General features: G+C 41.8%; 1 protein-coding gene across 1 annotated transcript in view; it reads left to right on the forward strand.

Annotated features, from left to right (window-relative positions):
* Positions 1–15,273, forward strand: part of bmp6 (bone morphogenetic protein 6) — a 43,916-nt gene that overhangs the window by 26,135 nt on the left and 2,508 nt on the right. The window contains exons 3-6 of the mRNA XM_020641648.3: positions 2,457–2,605; positions 2,727–2,924; positions 13,168–13,244; positions 14,983–15,093. Coding sequence (XP_020497304.1) covers positions 2,457–2,605; positions 2,727–2,924; positions 13,168–13,244; positions 14,983–15,093 — 535 coding nt within the window. The remainder of the gene's footprint in view (positions 1–2,456; positions 2,606–2,726; positions 2,925–13,167; positions 13,245–14,982; positions 15,094–15,273) is intronic.

The following is a 15,273-nucleotide window of genomic DNA, read 5'->3' on the forward strand; positions in this document are numbered from 1 at the left end:
TTCTGTCTGTCAGAGGTTTCTTAAGGTATCATGAGCTACTTATTTACTGCATTCCTTCATCCCTACAATGGGTGGTTTGTGCTCTCCAGCCTAGTGGTAAAGCCTTTTATTTTTAGAGATATTTGGAGATTAAAGGGCCCATATATCTCCAATTTCTGTGTTATTGTAGGACAGCTTTTTTACCTTGAAGAAAATTACAGTGCGCCCCTCAGGGCCGTGTTGGTGCTTTGTGGGAGTACACTCAAGGTGCATGGTGACAAATTCTGTTACCACTATACATCACAAGCATATACCTTCTTGGATTTTACTTTCTTATTCTTATTCTCCTCAGTGCTAACAGTTACATCTGAGGCTCAACATCTGATATGTGAAAAGACTGTTAAATCTTGAGGTGTCGTCCTCTCGTTTTCCGCCTTTTGCAAATCTGTCCGTTTGTAATCGCCCAATCAGTGGGGAGCCTATTTACTTTCTCATGCCCCTCCTTCTCACAAGAACCTGACTCCTGCTTTGACTCTAAGCCGTAATGATAGAGCGCTTAATTAGCCTGACACCCTTTGTACTTTTCATTTGATTGGGGCGGTTTCGCGAACAGCAGGCGAGGAATGTGTGAGATCACAATGCTAAATATGTGGCAGTCCTGACAGCGTATTGAGACAGGGCAGGCTGCTGCGAAGGATGTTCTTACTGACCAAAGCCCATACAACAGAGTTTACAAGTTATTAACCCAAACTAATGATTTAAGTCCACTATTACTTCTACTTCAGGCTAAGAATGACATTGCCTTTATTCTGACTCTTACAATGTTTTCAATGTGGAATAGCACTTAAATCCAGAGTCATCATCTTCTTCTTAAAAATAAATATATTTTCATTTCTGACTTATATGTTGCTTTTTTTTAATTTAACAAATATGCCTTTTCAGCAGTTTTAAAAGATGAAAGCACACAAAATAGCCAGGCCAGCTGTGAGCTATCCCACCTTGCGTTTCATTTTTAACAACACTCTCTGACAGGTCTTATAAAGGAGATTTATTGTAGCAAAAAACATGACCGTCCCCTTTGACCTTATTATTCTAGTTCATTTAAGCAGTCAGTCAATAACAAGTTTTACAGTAGGCTCTCAGTAGCCGTAGCCCTGCGGGCGACTCTCTAAAGGACCCCCTGCTGTCATTCGTCAGCCGAACAGCGACTGTGACTCTGAGGCGGAAACGTGGATACACTGGCTCACGCTGTGACAAACGTGTGAACTCAGCAGTGGCGGTGGTGTGTGTGTGTGTGTGTGTGTGTGTGTGTGTGTGTGTGTGTGTGTGTGTGTGTGTGTGTGTGTGTGTGTTTGTGTCTATATGTGTGTGTGTGAGGGAAACAAATCAAGGAGGCTCGTTCAGCTGCTGTCCGAAACACCCTCATTAATGACCAATAAAGAGGGGCTGCTGATGCATGACTGCAGGGGCATTCTCTGAACACCTGGATGATTGTGAGGCTTTGATGTTGGCTCTGGAGGAGGGTCCAGCAGACCTGACGCTGTGTTATTACAAGTGTAATGGGACGGTGGGAGGACAGGACCTCTTACCGCTCACGCTGTCTTTTCTTCACACTCCTCTTCTCTCTTTTCATTAATGAGTTGTATTTCTGAGCTCTTTCTTTTCCAGTTATCCAACTTTGAAACTTGATTACATTTACACTAACTTTTTGTTAATGATATAACCATACCTGTAGCCTGATACCAAAGGTTTCATTCCTTCCTTTTCCCCGTCCCTGAGAGAGGCAGACAGCATAGTCAAACCTACAATGCAGGACTATTTAGTGTTTCCAAGGATTTACTCTGAAGTGCAGCTATCCATCTTTCTGTCATACTGTTATGATAATGTTACCCTGATGCTAACCAACAGATCCTGTCGTCCCCTGTGTTGCCTAAAGAGGCAGGACAGTTCTTTAGTGTTTGAAACTATTTTAAAAAAACTCTACACATCAGTTATTAACACTGTAGATTGATAGACTTAAACTATACAATACAAAGTACCAATAACTATACGAGTATGAGTTTAACAACTGATACAAGTACACGACACTCATTGAATTGTTTTCCTGTTTTTGCCAGTGTACTTTGGTCAAACTAGCTAACTAAACATGCTTATTTGGTGTGCTTAAATGTTGTTATGTTGTTTAATTAAACCTTTGTTATGTCTATTGATCAATTTGATAGATGTCTAAAAACACAACCTCACCTTTCACTTATTCATCATGCTTTACTTTTCCAGAGCTTAAGGGCTTGACTTCATAAACTTCTATTCCTCCACATCACCTTTTCATTAGATGATATTTTTTATTTTACATCTCCTTAAAGCAGAATTTCTTGTAAAAACTAGATTCGCCCGACCCAGACCCAGTAAAGACACAGAACACATGAAATGAAGTTGTATTTGATCTGAGCTGTTTCTTTTGTATTTTGTCCCCTCAGGGAGGCAGATCTGTTCCTGTTGGAGTCTCGCATGCTGTGGGCCGCTGAGGAGGGCTGGCTGGAGTTCGACATCACGGCTACGAGCAACCTGTGGGTGATGAGCCCCGTGCACAACCTGGGCCTACAGGTCAGCGTAGAGACGAGCAGCGGTAAGAGATGACGTCATTATTTTTTTAACCACAAGATTATTCCACCTATCATAGATGGAATAAACTTCTACATGTTTAGCTTTAGAGAAATGTAATTCAGACAAGTTGTCTCCTGCAACAGGACAGAGCATCAGCTCAAAGGAGGCGGGGCTTGTGGGACGTGACGGCGCTCTAGAAAAGCAGCCTTTCATGGTGGCGTTCTTCAAAGTCAGTGAAGTGCACATCCGCACCTCCCGCTCCACGGGCGGAAAACGTCGGCAGCAGAACCGCAACCGATCCACACAACCACATGACGGATCCAGAACACCGGGCCCAGCAGGTTAGTTTGATGTCAGCTACACAAACGCTGAACTGTAACCGACCTCATCAGACAATTCAACCATGAACACAATCAGACAAAAATGTGACCTCAACCTTACCTCAATACATCTGTAACTGATGTGCAACCTGTTGAGATCAGTGTGTTTGAAGTCTGATTGAAGTGTTCCTCTTTAGGACACTTGATTAATAGCTCCAGATCTATCCAATCAGTCTGCAACAGACGGAAGTCCTAGCCAAGGGATAATATCCACAATCTTTTTTTTCTGAATTGATTGAGGGTTGTGAGGTTTATCCTTAAAAAGCTGCATCATGAATGGGGATAGGAGGGTGTTTCAGAGAGATACTGTTTATAAGATGTTATTTTTATGAATGGGTTTTCTGTCGCACCTTTCCAGACAGGTTGAGCTGCCTGAACTGATCAGAGGGTTTGAATAGAGTATGAGCACTCAATAGTTTGAGGATAAACTGATGAAAAATTAAATTAAAAGAAAAAAAAAAGTCAGAGACACAAACTAGTGGTCCAGTGAATATTCACTGATTAATGACACAGTCAGCGAATTCATCTTGACAGGTGACCTCATCCTCTGTAACTCCCCATCAAGTCCTCCTCGCTTCTCTTCCCACTCAGCAGATGATGTAATGAGCAGGTTTAAGCCTGATGTTATGAGCTCCGTACCGTTTTCTAATTAAATCAAACCCTAATCCGCCCACCTTTCACCTGCTGTGTAACTCTGGCCAGACTTTAGTAATGAAAGCTGAGCTTCTCCTGTGAGGCTTCATTGTATGGCGAGTGTGGTGCATACAGCTGGCACTCAGTGAGCCTGCTGTTAATTTTGGACTGATCCTCAGCTAATTTGACAGTAAAAGCATCAAAGTCATTTAAATCCTTCACAGCTCAAAGCTTTGCTATGTATGAGAGGAGAGCCCTGAATATAGCAGTAAAAAAAAAAGTCTCCATTAGGCAGCCACTGTAGCCACGTGAATATTATGTTTATAGCTGCTGACATTTATACAGTAAAATGGTTGCACATTTACTATATTTGAAATGATGGTTAACGTAACTGAAAGACAACACATGTTTAAAATGAAGGAAATAGGATTTAAATAGGATTCAAGTTTGGCAACTAAACACTTGGTACGGTTAAATTTAATTCAAATAACTGTTAGGAACTTGAGTTGTGTAAAAAGCACCAGTGCGTTCACAGCAAGACACTTAACCCCAAGTTGCTCCTGCTGCTTCGTCAGTGGTGTATGATGGGATAGTTACTTCTGATGGTCTCACTACATAGCAGCCTCTACCATCAGTGTGTGAATGTGTAGGTTTGACCTGTGGTGTAAAAGCGCTTGGAGTAGTCAGAAGAATAGCACATATATTGCTGAATTCAGATTTTCTATACGGGTGTCAATGTGCTGAGCTTCTGCAGCCAAAAGTATTTGGCCCAACATCCGCCTTAGCAAAGCACACCTGCTTGCTGGACTCACGTCAGAATCATGATAAATGACCTGTGAGGATCTGTGTAAGTATACTTTTTGCTAAATTCGGGGATTAGACTGGCACTAGTGTAGCCCAGGTCCTGCTAACTGGATCTGATGTTAAGCCCAAAATGGCTGGAGTGTGTACCTGAAAAACCCGGCAGTCTGTGCCAGAACACAGCTTCGTGTACTGACACACAGCTGCAAACGGCCCGACTTGGCGAGTTACCTGGGAAGCGATTTACCTCTGCCTTGCTTTTCCCTTTGCCTCACTTAATGGCTCCACCATCTGCATGGTATACACAACTATTTTTTGGATTTGCTTCATATCAACTCTGGAAAAAAAAAACCTTGCTGAGATTTGTTTGCTCTATTTTCTGTTTGTTCAGTGCATCTCCCTCACTTTCTCAGTAGGTAACAGTGTGCTGCTGTTACCACAAGAGGTTGTAAGTTAAATTCCTGCAGGGTTTTTTTTCTCAGTAATTGCATTAGATGAAAGCTTTGGCTGACACAACAGAGAACAAAGACTGATCATTTGTTATGCTACAGGAGAGCTAGAGTGTACCACATGTTTAGTTTTGGCTCCAGACGTGGACTCTCTTCTACCCAGCTGTCTTTGGCTTGAGATGTCCTAAGATGTCTTCAGACTTACGTCAAGATGTCTTGAAAGGGCAGTGAGACTTGGGGTACCCAGATGAATCAGAGGGCTGAGGTGCACACCATGTGCTCACAATATGGGTTAGCATTCCTGTAACAAGTGTCTTCCGTCTTTCGATATGTGACAGAATATTTTGTTAAATCTGAAGATGTTCATTATCTAAAATACAGCTGGATACTTACATACTGTCTCTTGGACATGGTAGGTTGGCTGTCATGTTTTTTTTGTTTTTTTTTATCCCAGCCTTTATCAAAAAGATGAGAAAACTTTCTCTGAGGTAAATCTGTTCACAGATCTGCTCTAACAAGGACAATCTGTTAAATATGCGTCCTGGAGGATTGGACTTTACATAACCCAAAACATCAAGACCTCTCCGCCTCGCCACTCGGGACGACGGGGAGTGTAAATATTTAGATCCTACACAGGAAGCAGGGAGGCCCCCCTCGTGACAGCAGAGTGTCCGCGGCCAGCAGAGGACTGCTGGGATTGAGCTGGATGGGAGGATCCATGAGGAATTCAGGAGGGCATATGGTTTCAATACCGCATCACTCACTCCAGAGACAGGGAGGAGGACAGGATGGATGGGGATCTGCATCCGTCTCGTGGAGCGCTCATGGGGAGAAACAAAATGTGGACGTTGTCCCCTAGTTTGTGTCTGGCACAGAGCTACAGTACATCAGTTCAGGCCACCGCAGCTCCGGCTAAAAGGAACATTTCACCCATAGTTCACCCTGATACTTTTTTTCCGTAATAACATGAGATCTAAGGCCGGATGGCAGCAATGTGTTTGTTTTTAATTGCTGTAGTGTGCACAAGCTTCCACATAGAGGCTTCTTAGCTTTAAAAAAGAAAACATTCAGCATGAGCTACAATACTCTGGGTGTTTTCTATTAATAGTTCCCCCCTTCTGCCCACATTGCAAACTCCTGACCTGTGTGGTTAACCACTGTGCTGATCCTACTTCATCTTTTTATCAGATTGGTACAGTTTCGTGTTTAACTGACACTTAATGGTGACTTTTTTTATTTGCCAATTTGCATTTAGATTTCATTAAACTGCATGTATTGCTTAGCTTCATCATAAATTACTGAAATGCCTGCTAAAGACATAAAACAGCCTCTTAACTATGAAACTTTATTTCCCCTTTTTATTCCCTGTGAGGCCTCGGGGCTTGTTATTTTCTCATTTTCACATTTTTAGCGAGCTGGATTTAAAACGACATGTGATATTAAATGTCTTCCAGATGACAAAAGGGGACAAATTCAGCCAAAAAACATTTCTGCAGCATTCGTTTGAGATGACGGTGTGATTATGTGTGTAATTAATCATCTTTGTTTTTTAACTTTTTGCTCGCAAAAGCTGTCTCAAGTAATGTTTTCCTTTTTTTTTTTTTGACAAATTGGTCAAATTGGTTTTCTTATTTCCCTTAAATTTGGAGTTTTGAGTTTGGTGCATGAATATTTTTGTCAGTGTGATGATTCCGCCCCCTCTGGGTGTGTCTGGTGTGAGCACAGTGGAAAATGCTGTGTATCTTGCCAAAAGAACAATGCAACACCTTTAAAGGTAATTTGGGGTTTTGTGGGCGTAGAAGGCCGGGAGGTAATGGGAGTCGGGTAGGGCTTAGGCTGTGGGGGAAGTTAACAACCATCCGGGGAAGGAGTATCACGTCCCGGCACAGCACATGCGGCCTGTAATTAGGGCCTAGCCAGTCATTAGCTGCACAGCTAAAAGACTGACCACGCTAACAGTATCGCTTAAAGAATTATAATAACACGGCACCAGGCCTGCGCTGTTTTTTCATCTGTCTCTCTTCTTCTCCTCGTTCTCCTCACTCCCTCCCCAACCGACCTCCTTTTGTTTACTGTTGGCGTAATTAGACATGGCGGAGCTCCCTCGCAGGGTTTAATAACCTCTGTGATGAAAGACAGGAAGAAAGATAAACTTCAGAAGTTGTGGTTGGTGGGTGGGAGAAGAGGAGAAGAAACGTCAGGGACAACAGTGACATTCTTCTTTCATGTCTTCACGGCAATTGAGACTCTCGCCTTCCTTCTTCCGTTAAAGGACTGAGATTTTCTCTTAGAACTTTGAACTTTGTGTAACTCCAGTTTTTGTCACCACCACCTCCATGGGAGTTTATATAATTGCTACTGTAAAAGCTGCAATCTTTTTCTTGATTTGAGAAATTGCTGAAGCAAACTATAGAATTACAGTGAGGTGGTTTGAGTGACTGTGGCATGATGGGTTGGAAATGACTTTTTAATGTCACACACACAGTAATGCACGCACGCACACACACACACACACACACACACACACACACACACACACACACACACACACACACACACACACACACACACACTTCTTTCACCCAACACCCCGGCCATAACATCTGAATTGCTATCATTTAATTCTCATATTTTGGAGCAGCATGTGAAATATAGCACTCATTGGCTTTCCCTGCAGCCATAGTCCCTTAAGTTTATCTTTTCACTTTTCTACTTGCGGTGAAATGTTTCCAGGTTAAACACTGTTAGGTACACTGCTGTAATATGTATAAGGAACTCTGTGCCACTGGATTCATTCACACTGCAATGTCAATAAGGAAATCCTGCTTCCATTTCATGTTCAAATATTTGGTCCAAACAGCAGTTTAAGAAGAGGGTGATCATGAGATTCATGGGCTGGTTGTCCAGGTGACGCCTAATTGATTGAGTTATATATATATAAAATATATGAGTGACTTTCTTTTAGAGAGATAATTAGGACTGATACCAATACCTTTCATTGAAAATGAAGCAACAATGTCATGTTGGTTTTTTTAGCTTGTTTTTTTGCAAAGATTAAATAATATGGAAAATGGTTCACAAAGTAAGCTTTAGAAGTTCTGGTAGAGGGATTTCTGTACATTTGCTGAGACGGGGCTAGGTGTTTCCCACTGGGCCTAATCATTCTGCTACCTGTAGCTATGCTAACAGCCTGCTAGCTGTAGCTTTTTGTGCGCATTGGAGCGGTAATGAAAAAATTATATATATCCCTAAATCATTTTTTTGCAAACCCATTACTCTAATATGGAACTAAAATCTACTGTAAAACAAATACACTGAAGTGTAACAGCTCAGCATTACAATACACGGTATAGTCCGAGTAGTAACATAAATATGAACCAAGAAAGTATATATTATAGAGTACCTTCTCTCACGTTCTCGTTCCCACCTCTACTCAATGTCAAGGAAAGGAAAAAGAAATGAATAGAAGCCTCATGGGAGCCAGAGCTCAGCGGTAGCTGTGTGGCATTAAATTTTTACAGGCAGGAAGGGGAGATGTGGTTTATGGGCACCACAAATCTGGGTCTTTACACTCAATGAAAGCCCACAGTAAATATCAGCTTTATTCCTCTTAAAGAGCCCCACAGACTGTAAATGCTGATGGCTTTAAAGGGCAAGAGGTGTAAGGAAACAAGTACGTATGTATAGAGTAGAGAAGAAGGTAAAACTTTGCTAAATACTCTACATCAGGTAGGTTCACACATATCAATATAATCAGTTAAAAAAGATTTTAAGAGCTAAAAGATATACTGATGATGTATTGTCAATTTTCATTCAGTTAGTACCTGAAAAATAAAATAATGATACCGGTAGTCTTTCTTTTCCAGCATGATTACTCTAATTAAAAGATAAGACTTAGCCACTATACCTGTGACCATAACCCCCCAACAAGAAACTCTACTAATGGTCTGACTAGTGAGCAGGAAGCACTGCAGATTGATTCCCCCTCCACCCATGGCTGTGTTTTGACCCATAGCTGAATGTCACGCATCATAAACCAGACCTGGATGAATGCGCTGGGGGTCTGTGTGAGGCTGTGTAGTACGGGTGTGTGCACTTTCAGCTAGTTTGTATATGTCAGTGTTTGGAGGCTTTGAGTACAGTATGATATTCAGAGAGAAATGTTGACTATTATGTCACTAAATAACAGCCTCAAAGTTACAAGTGTACCGGTTGTCCATTCTACAATCCTCACTCATAAATCTCTATACATGAACAGCTTTAAAGCCCCATCATGCTGTTATACTGTTACATGTCAGTTCTTTATTCTACAAACATTACCTTGAGTTCACATCAGGCCAGCCAAGGGTTTTAGCCAATCAGCTTAGTTCTTTCAGAAGCACTTTTCATCCGTCCTTGGGTTTTTCCTGTATACAAACAACCTACATGCTGCAAATGTGCCTTTACAATGCAAGGGAAAAAAACACTTTATTTTCTCTTCTCTGTGGAAGCAATCTGTTAAACCAGCCTGTTTTCTCATTTGTCAGCAGTAAATCTGTTCACTCTAAATACTCAAAGGCCTGTAGAGGCGGGCTGACCCGTATGTGTATCATCGTGGAGTACGTCGAGCCAAACATGCATTCCTGAATACACAGCATACACGTGCCCCCATAAAAATGGCACACACCCGTATTAACTGCATATTTCCACATTAGCAGACACACAGCGACCTGCCCTTCCTATTGGAAAGGAAGGATCCTTAAACTAGGGAAACACCTGACTGTATATGATGGTCACGGATGACCATTTAACCCCACACAACAATGCCTCTTGTGACCAGTCTCAACTATCTTTTCCTGTCTCTTGCTAAATTACCTGGTCCAATCAGAAGACATATTCCTGTTCTGCTGCAATAAAAAGAAACTCTATTGTTGGTCTTGTCTGGGAAACACTTGATCTGAAGAGGTAGGTGTTTTTTCCTGATGGGCTCTAGGCCTGCTGCACCTCCACTGGTGTCTAGCTGTAGGGTCCACTACTCATAGATGTTTTTGTCCCTTAACCCAGAACATCTCTTGGTGGCGGGGCAGTGAACAGGGATGTCTCCCTGACACTCCCTGCAGCAAACAGGGAGTTGCTTGGTACCCAAGCCTTCTAACGCCTTCTCAGCCAGAGCCAAAAGCTTGACTTCTCTGCCTCCTTTCATACCTCCTTGATTGCCTTATGCAGATTGGCTCCCCGTAAGCCTATAGGTGTTTTTGCAAACACATCACTGAGTCTCCCAGAAAGCCTCTAGTCCCAATTTCCACCGGAAAGGGTCTTGTGCTCCTTCTGCTTTCTCTGGATTCCGCAACCAGGTCAGCCTCTTCCTTTTTCTGCCTCCGCCCTCTCTTCACACGGCACTGTCAACTCAACCAGCAGTTCTGATTTGTTACCTGAGGTCCACAGGACCATGTCGGGCCACAGCGTGGTGCTGCCGATTTCCCTGGGAAAATTGAGATGCCTGCCTAGGTCCACCTCCATCTTCAACTCCAAACCTGGTGTGAGCAGTCCTGGTGCTGGTCTCTTGTTGGTATTAACCGTCGGCTCCCCCTGCTTGAGGAAGTGAATCTGCTGCGTGCTCCCTGCTGGGTCCTCTTTGGTTGCCTCTTGCTTTTCTTTTGGTCGTGTCACCATCTAAACCGACCCTGTGCAGCTTGACTGACAGTGCTGGAGGGAGGTTTGGGTGGCATCACCGAAACATTAATTGGGTTAGAATTACATTTATTTAGACACTTGGTGGGTCTAAGATGGTGGGGAATTCAATAAACTTTTAAAAAATGCAACAACTTTTTTTAAATCCATATTGAAGACAGTATGAGGCAGTGTTTGCGCCATGCTTCAATTACCAAACGCTCTTTTTTTACCTGATCTGACTCCTCTCGTTCTACTTTCTCTTACCGTCTGGCCTTCTTTACTTCAGGCTGAGATGAATCCAGGGTACACATCCAACTTGCTCTCCCTCTGTCTGTCTGTTTCTTATATTTGACACAAGTCCATCTAAAACACACAGGACCTGGCAGTGCTATCGGTGCGTCTGCACATGAAATGTGATTTGATGATGAAAACTTAATGCAACTCTCCTTTTATAATGGATAAGTGGATTTAGCTGTTAAGCAGATAAAAATGAGGTAATGTGTGTGTGAGTGTGTGTCAGCATGTATTATAGTCTCACTATGCCAGTGGGTAATGAATGATAGATGTAGAAATGTAAGGAGCCAACATCAATGAGGCTGACATGATTGAAATGTGTTTGTGTTCTCTATATGAGTTCATGGGTGTTAGTGTGTGTTTCCAACTCAAGCAGACTAATCAAGGCTGCTTTTGGCCAGTTTGCTCAGTTAGTGTCTGGGTGGTGGCTGTGACTGAATGACTCACCCTCTCTTTCTCTGACAAACATATATTCTTTTTTTTTTTTTTAACTGGGATTTGCATGGAAATAATTCTACAGATGTAGTGTTCACTTGTCTGTACCTAATAATGCAACCGTTTCTTGTCAGTTTTGAAATTGCAGTAATGAGTCGCTGATTTTTGAAGACAGACAGATGCTCCGTGTTTATTGCTTTGCAAAGGCAGACGTCCATGTTCACATGGGCTGACTGGATAAGTGGCTCCACCAAACAGGCCGACAATGCAAAGAGCAAATCTGAAAAAGTACTCCCAGACTCAAAGCTGTAAAGTGCTTCTTTTTTTTCTACAGTGTGTGAAGTTGTTGTAGCCTAAGTCTTCTAAGCCATAACTCTAACTGGCTAAACATGGAATCCGAAAAACCAGTATCGTAACCCTAATGACAAGTGCGACAAAAAGTACAACAAAAATAGCCAACCACCAGAAGGTCCTCTGCCAAAACAGCTGGTTAACGGTTTTATAATTAACTTTGCAATGTGAGAATGTGCAGACTAACAAACACCTACAATTAAATTCACTTGCGGGTTTAAGTTTGTAGTTTTGCTTAAGGCATCATGGGGCCACCAGTAAGCCGAGCCTAAGCTTAGGTCTTACATGGATACAACATGCTACTACATATGGACCTTACTGGATGACACGTGTTTATTTTCAGTTCTCAGAGAATTAAAAAAAAAAAAAAAATGTAACAAACAATAAAGGCAATGAAGAAAGAAAAAAGGGGAAGAGAGAGAGAAAAGAGAGAGAGAGCCCTTGAAATGTCAGTGGAAAGTCAGTGTCATCGTCTTGACTTCAGCTTTGTGACCGATGCCAGCAATGACCTCCTCTCCTGTGAAAACCAAACCTCTACCTGGGACTGTCTGCAGCCGTCCACCCTGCTGCTGCAGAGTGGAGCAGAGATAATTAAGCTCAAACTGAAGGGCAGGAGAGTCCATAAACACAGACGTCACTGTGTCACCATTTGCACTCATGCCAAGCAATATTTGGATGCTGATGAATTCAATTAGGCATACGCTCAAATGTGTTAGACGGCCGATGATCATGAAGCACGTACTGCAAAGTGACCGCTGTACTGTAATGAGCATTTGTGCCTGTGCTCTGTCTACGCCCTTCCATGTGTTTCCACCCAGAGCATTACACGAGGCGTATGGTGTTTTTCTTCTGCTTTCAGATTCTAAATGTAACACGTCACTTTCAAAACGTTAAATTGATATATTGAAAAAAAACAAAAAAAACCCAGGGAACGTTTTGCTGAGTTTGTTTAACCATCAATCATGAAGTGAGACTTTTTCTGGCACAACTTCACCGACTATCAAGGTGCATGAAGAGTGAAAGGTTTGAAGAGGTCAAAAAGCTCCTGCAGTGCCTGTAGTGTGAAGATCAACTTTATTCATCAGAATCAAAGTACATTTACACATACAAGGAATTTAACAAATTAGACTGACACGTTTCAGCTTGTGGCCTTCATCAGGGTCATCAAGACACACATTGCAAACATCATTTGAATAGGGTAGGTGTAAAAATCATAAAGACAACCAATCAAATACATCCACATATATATGTATACAGTTTATATATATATATCAGCCAATGAGGCATCTGTAAAGGTGGGCTGGTTAGCTTTGTTGGTTAGACCAATGAGTACTCACAGGGAAGTGAGGGGCGTGTCCAGTAGAAGTAAGGATGACACCATATTTGGTCAATAGGTTGGTTTAAAGTTTGCACAAGAATCTTTTTGAATGCTCCAAACAGAAAGAGTAAGAAGAGCAGCACGGCACAGTATAGTACAAGCTGGAAGCTGATGTCACAAATCAGAAACACCAATGGATCTAAAATAAAATATGATTTCACACGTCAGCCTGTACACAACCTAACTGCATCTTTCTGTTTTTGCATTGCAGATTTCAACAGCAGTGATCAGAAGACGGCATGCCGTCGACATGAGCTCTATGTCAGCTTCAGAGAGCTGGGGTGGCAGGTAGAGCACAATTTCTTCTTCTACGAATCCAAAGAAGTCCCAACACACACACACAGATTTACTGATAGTTTCCTTATCCATGTGTACTGAAAGGTGGACACCTTGTAGTGATATTAAATGCACACAAAAGTGAAAGACACCAACGATGGAATTTATTTTAGTACAGAACCTTAAATGTTTGATATCTTGTGCAAATCTAGCCATAACACGGATGATTTTGTATATTTGTATATATGGTATACGCAAAACTTCAGGCACAAAGAGAGTGTTAAATGACAGATGTTTCCTTTATGTCGTCTGAAATCTGAAACACTCTGAATATTTAGGACAGTTTTTTTGAACTGTTGCCAACAATAGATTTCAAACTTTTGTTCTGGCAGGAGTATTTATTAGCTGCTTCTTCTCAAAATCTTCACTTCTAATATTGAAGGGGCCCCAAAACAAACGAGTTGTTTACCTTTCTCATCAGAAAGCACTGTGTGTGAATCACTTCAGCCTGTAAAACATTTACAAAGCCTTTTTTGGAGCACTTCAAACTTACCATACTTCACATGAGTGTTTATTAGTCTGCAGTTAGTTTCCCTGTGTGTGCTTCCTCATTGCAGCAGGTGCTGGCGACTCACGCCACCTGTTGATCAGAGGAATAGTTTGAAATATATCTTGCACAAGCAGTTTCATGCATAGAAGTTAAATGGGGACCCAGTCATAGAAAAACATTTCAATAGGGCTGTAAGCAAACTGATGATCGAGATCTTTGTTGTTAACTTATTAGAACTCAAATTTGATGACAGTCAGTGGCTGAATTCTCAAGCTTCATGACTACTCACAAGAGCAACTAACTCCTCTCTGGTGAAGACAGAATATTCAAACATTAAATCAAAAGTCCTCTCTGATACATTTATGTCAGTGAGTTCTCCTTGTACTTGGTAAACTGTCAAGTGTTTAAAAAGGTACAAGCTGTGTTGAACATTGTTCCCAGTGTCAGGCTGATATGAAAACCACAAGTGCCAATGATGGTGGCTTATAGATAAACACATTCAGTAAAAGTATCTTCATAGATGTAGACACAAGTCTCAGACTGTGTGTTTGTTTGTAAGTGCTACAGTGTGTGTGTGTGTTTAAGAACACAGACGGAGTAGGAAGCAGAATAGCAGAGGTACGTTCATCTTTTCCTAACAAGCTGTGAGAGCTGTTAACACAGCACTGACATCTAGAGGGAGACTGCCAGCTCGTTCTGTCTTTGTGTAGACAAAGAGAGACACAAACACACAAAGGAAAGGAGCTAGACAGAGAAACAGATAGAGAGAGAGAGAGAGAGAGAGAGAGAGAGAGAGAGAGAGAAGTGAGAAGAGAAAGGCAGAGATTATTGACACAGACAGGAAGGTTGCACAAGATAAAAACACAAAAACAAGTTAGAGAGAGGTAAAAACATGCATTGAATTTGTCAGATAAAAAAACAGCAACACACCGAGCGGAAGGAAGGAAGGAGGAGAGGAGTATTGCTTCCCTGAGCGATTTCACAGGCAGGAGTATTGAGCAGGGATTTGTCCTCAGAGACGAGGTTAACACTCAATTCACCAACAGTCGTCAGGTGGGCTGGAACCAGAGATGCCCTTCAAGCTGTTCCAAAACGGAGACGCACACTTTCTGATAAACACGTGTTTTAACTGTTTATTCACTTGGTCTCAAACACTTTTTATCAGTTATATGCAGCTGTTTATTTTGTTTATTTTTCAAGGACTGGATCATTGCTCCTGAAGGTTACGCAGCCAACTACTGTGATGGAGAGTGCTCTTTCCCTCTTAATGCCCACATGAACGCCACCAACCACGCCATTGTACAGACACTGGTAAGACCTATCCACTCATTACACTATTAACATTAATTATACATTTTATCACCCCTCCCTTCCAGATGTTGAACATAGATAGGCATGCATATAGATTTAAAAGATGTTTAACTCTGTTTAAAGAACTGTTTTGTAATCGTTTGGAAATGCTTTTGAGAGACGACTACAATTTTCTGATTA

This window comes from Labrus bergylta, chromosome 20, assembly GCF_963930695.1.
Source record: "Labrus bergylta chromosome 20, fLabBer1.1, whole genome shotgun sequence".
Taxonomy (NCBI): domain Eukaryota; kingdom Metazoa; phylum Chordata; class Actinopteri; order Labriformes; family Labridae; genus Labrus; species Labrus bergylta.